General features: G+C 63.1%; 1 protein-coding gene across 1 annotated transcript in view; it reads right to left on the bottom strand.

Annotated features, from left to right (window-relative positions):
* Positions 1–1,787, bottom strand: part of IL2RB (interleukin 2 receptor subunit beta) — a 38,166-nt gene that overhangs the window by 6,923 nt on the left and 29,456 nt on the right. Inside the window, exons 7-8 of the mRNA XM_006757427.2 lie at positions 1,518–1,713; positions 883–979 (exon numbers count right to left, since the gene is read on the bottom strand). Coding sequence (XP_006757490.1) covers positions 883–979; positions 1,518–1,713 — 293 coding nt within the window. The remainder of the gene's footprint in view (positions 1–882; positions 980–1,517; positions 1,714–1,787) is intronic.

The following is a 1,787-nucleotide window of genomic DNA, read 5'->3' as shown; positions in this document are numbered from 1 at the left end:
CCTTGCCCAGGGCCGCCTGGTGTGGGGAGAGGGGAGCGTGGGCCGAATTCCAGTCTGAGTGCCCTGTGTCTGCAGGCATCTGTGTGGAAGTGGATGCCACAGCCTCGAGACCCCAGAGAGCCTGGCTGCTGCCCACATGCCCAGCCCTCTCCCCCACCCTTTCTGGTCTCTGTGGCAACCGCCTCTCTGCGCCCTGTTTCTGAAACGTTCCTGCCTCCTCCCCACCCAGGGCCTTTGCACATGCTGTTTGCTCTCCTCTCCCCACTGCCCGCCCCCACCCCCTCAGCTCTTCCTTCGGATTTCAAGGGAGTCATCGCTTCCTCGGGGAAGTGTCCCCTCCCAGCTGACGTTCCTGCTTCCAGCACCTTCCTTCCCATCCTCACCACAGGGTGTCGTTATACATGTGTGTGCGTGACTGACAGGCATCCGCCTTCCTTCCAGGAAGATGGGACCGCGTGCACCTGGCTAGTCCTTGTGTCTCAGCTCTCAGCACCCTGCCCGGCCCTGAGCCGGACTCAGTAAATGAAGGAATAAATGAATGAATGCCCAGACCCGGACAGAGCCATGAGGGGACCTACACACACAAGAGCTGGCGTGCACACACACGTACGACTCCTGAGAGTATTGCTCCGGCCGTCCCCCTCCCCATCCCCTGAGGACTCTCCCTGCCCCCCAGTTCCCATCAGGCTGGTTCTGTCTTTGGGGATGGACCACAGGGAAAGGCCCGGTGTTCGGCAGTGCAGACTCCTGGCAAGGCAGAGGGGGCACTGGGGCATCTGAGCAGGGGCTCAGCCCAGAGTGTGACCTAGCAAGGGGGCGGCGGGCGGGGGTGGCGGGGTCACACAGGAGCACGCAGGACAGACGGGAAGCCAGCGCTCTTACCACGGCCCGAGGTACTGGCAGTTGACCAGCAGGTAGACTACGATGATGAAGCCCAAGGCACCGCAGAGGCCCACGAGGATGTGGCCCAATGAAGGGGCTGCTGGCGGGTGGGAGGGGAAGCAGGGAGAGGGGTTAGAGAAGTACCCCGACTCACCCAGATCACTCCCGCATCTCCCCACCCCCAACTTGTGCTGAGGGACGGCCAGTCTCTGCCCCCTAGGCCTTCACAGCCTCCGGGTGCCCAGCCAGGCCCACAATGGGCACCGTGTGCCTTCATCACAGCAGCCCTGCCTCGGTGTCATGGTACCCACTTTACAGATGAGGAAACTGAGGCTGAGAGGTGAAAGCAGCCCACCCAACCCTGGAAAACACCAGGAACCTGAGGTTTCAGGACGGAGAAAGCGAAAAGAGCCTCTCTGGCCTCCCCACTAACTCACAGGGCTCGGAGCAACCCCGTGCCCTCCCTGAGTCCCTGTTCCCATCTGTAAAATGGGCACAATTATGCCCCCGCTGCTCACACTGCAGGGTCACATCAAGTGAGCTAATGATGGCAGCTGAGCACTGTAGCCTCAGCCCCAGGCCTCCCTCACCAGCCGTCCAAGCCCCACACCCCGTCCTGTCCAACTCCACCGTACCGTCAGGCCTCCTCCCGGCCAGGAGCTGGTCTTCGGGCCGCGTCCTGAAGGCCAGGGGCTGGCTCCAGGGGCTCCAGGTCAGGAGGCTGCCTCGCTGGGCCCTGACCCGCACCTGAAGCTCATACGCGGTGTCTGGAGCGAGTGTCTCCAGGAAGATCCATTGCTGGTTCTGCCTGAGGGTCAGCAGGGAGGCCTCCTGGGGCAGAGACAGGACGGTCAGCGCAAAGGGGCCCCCCACTGCCCACCCCCCTCCCACGGCAGGGCTGACCA

Source organism: Myotis davidii, unplaced genomic scaffold (assembly GCF_000327345.1).
Source record: "Myotis davidii unplaced genomic scaffold, ASM32734v1 scaffold514, whole genome shotgun sequence".
In the NCBI taxonomy this organism is placed as follows: Eukaryota; Metazoa; Chordata; class Mammalia; order Chiroptera; family Vespertilionidae; genus Myotis; species Myotis davidii.
Note: the sequence above shows the minus strand (reverse complement) of the source record. Positions and strands in the feature narration are given on the sequence as shown.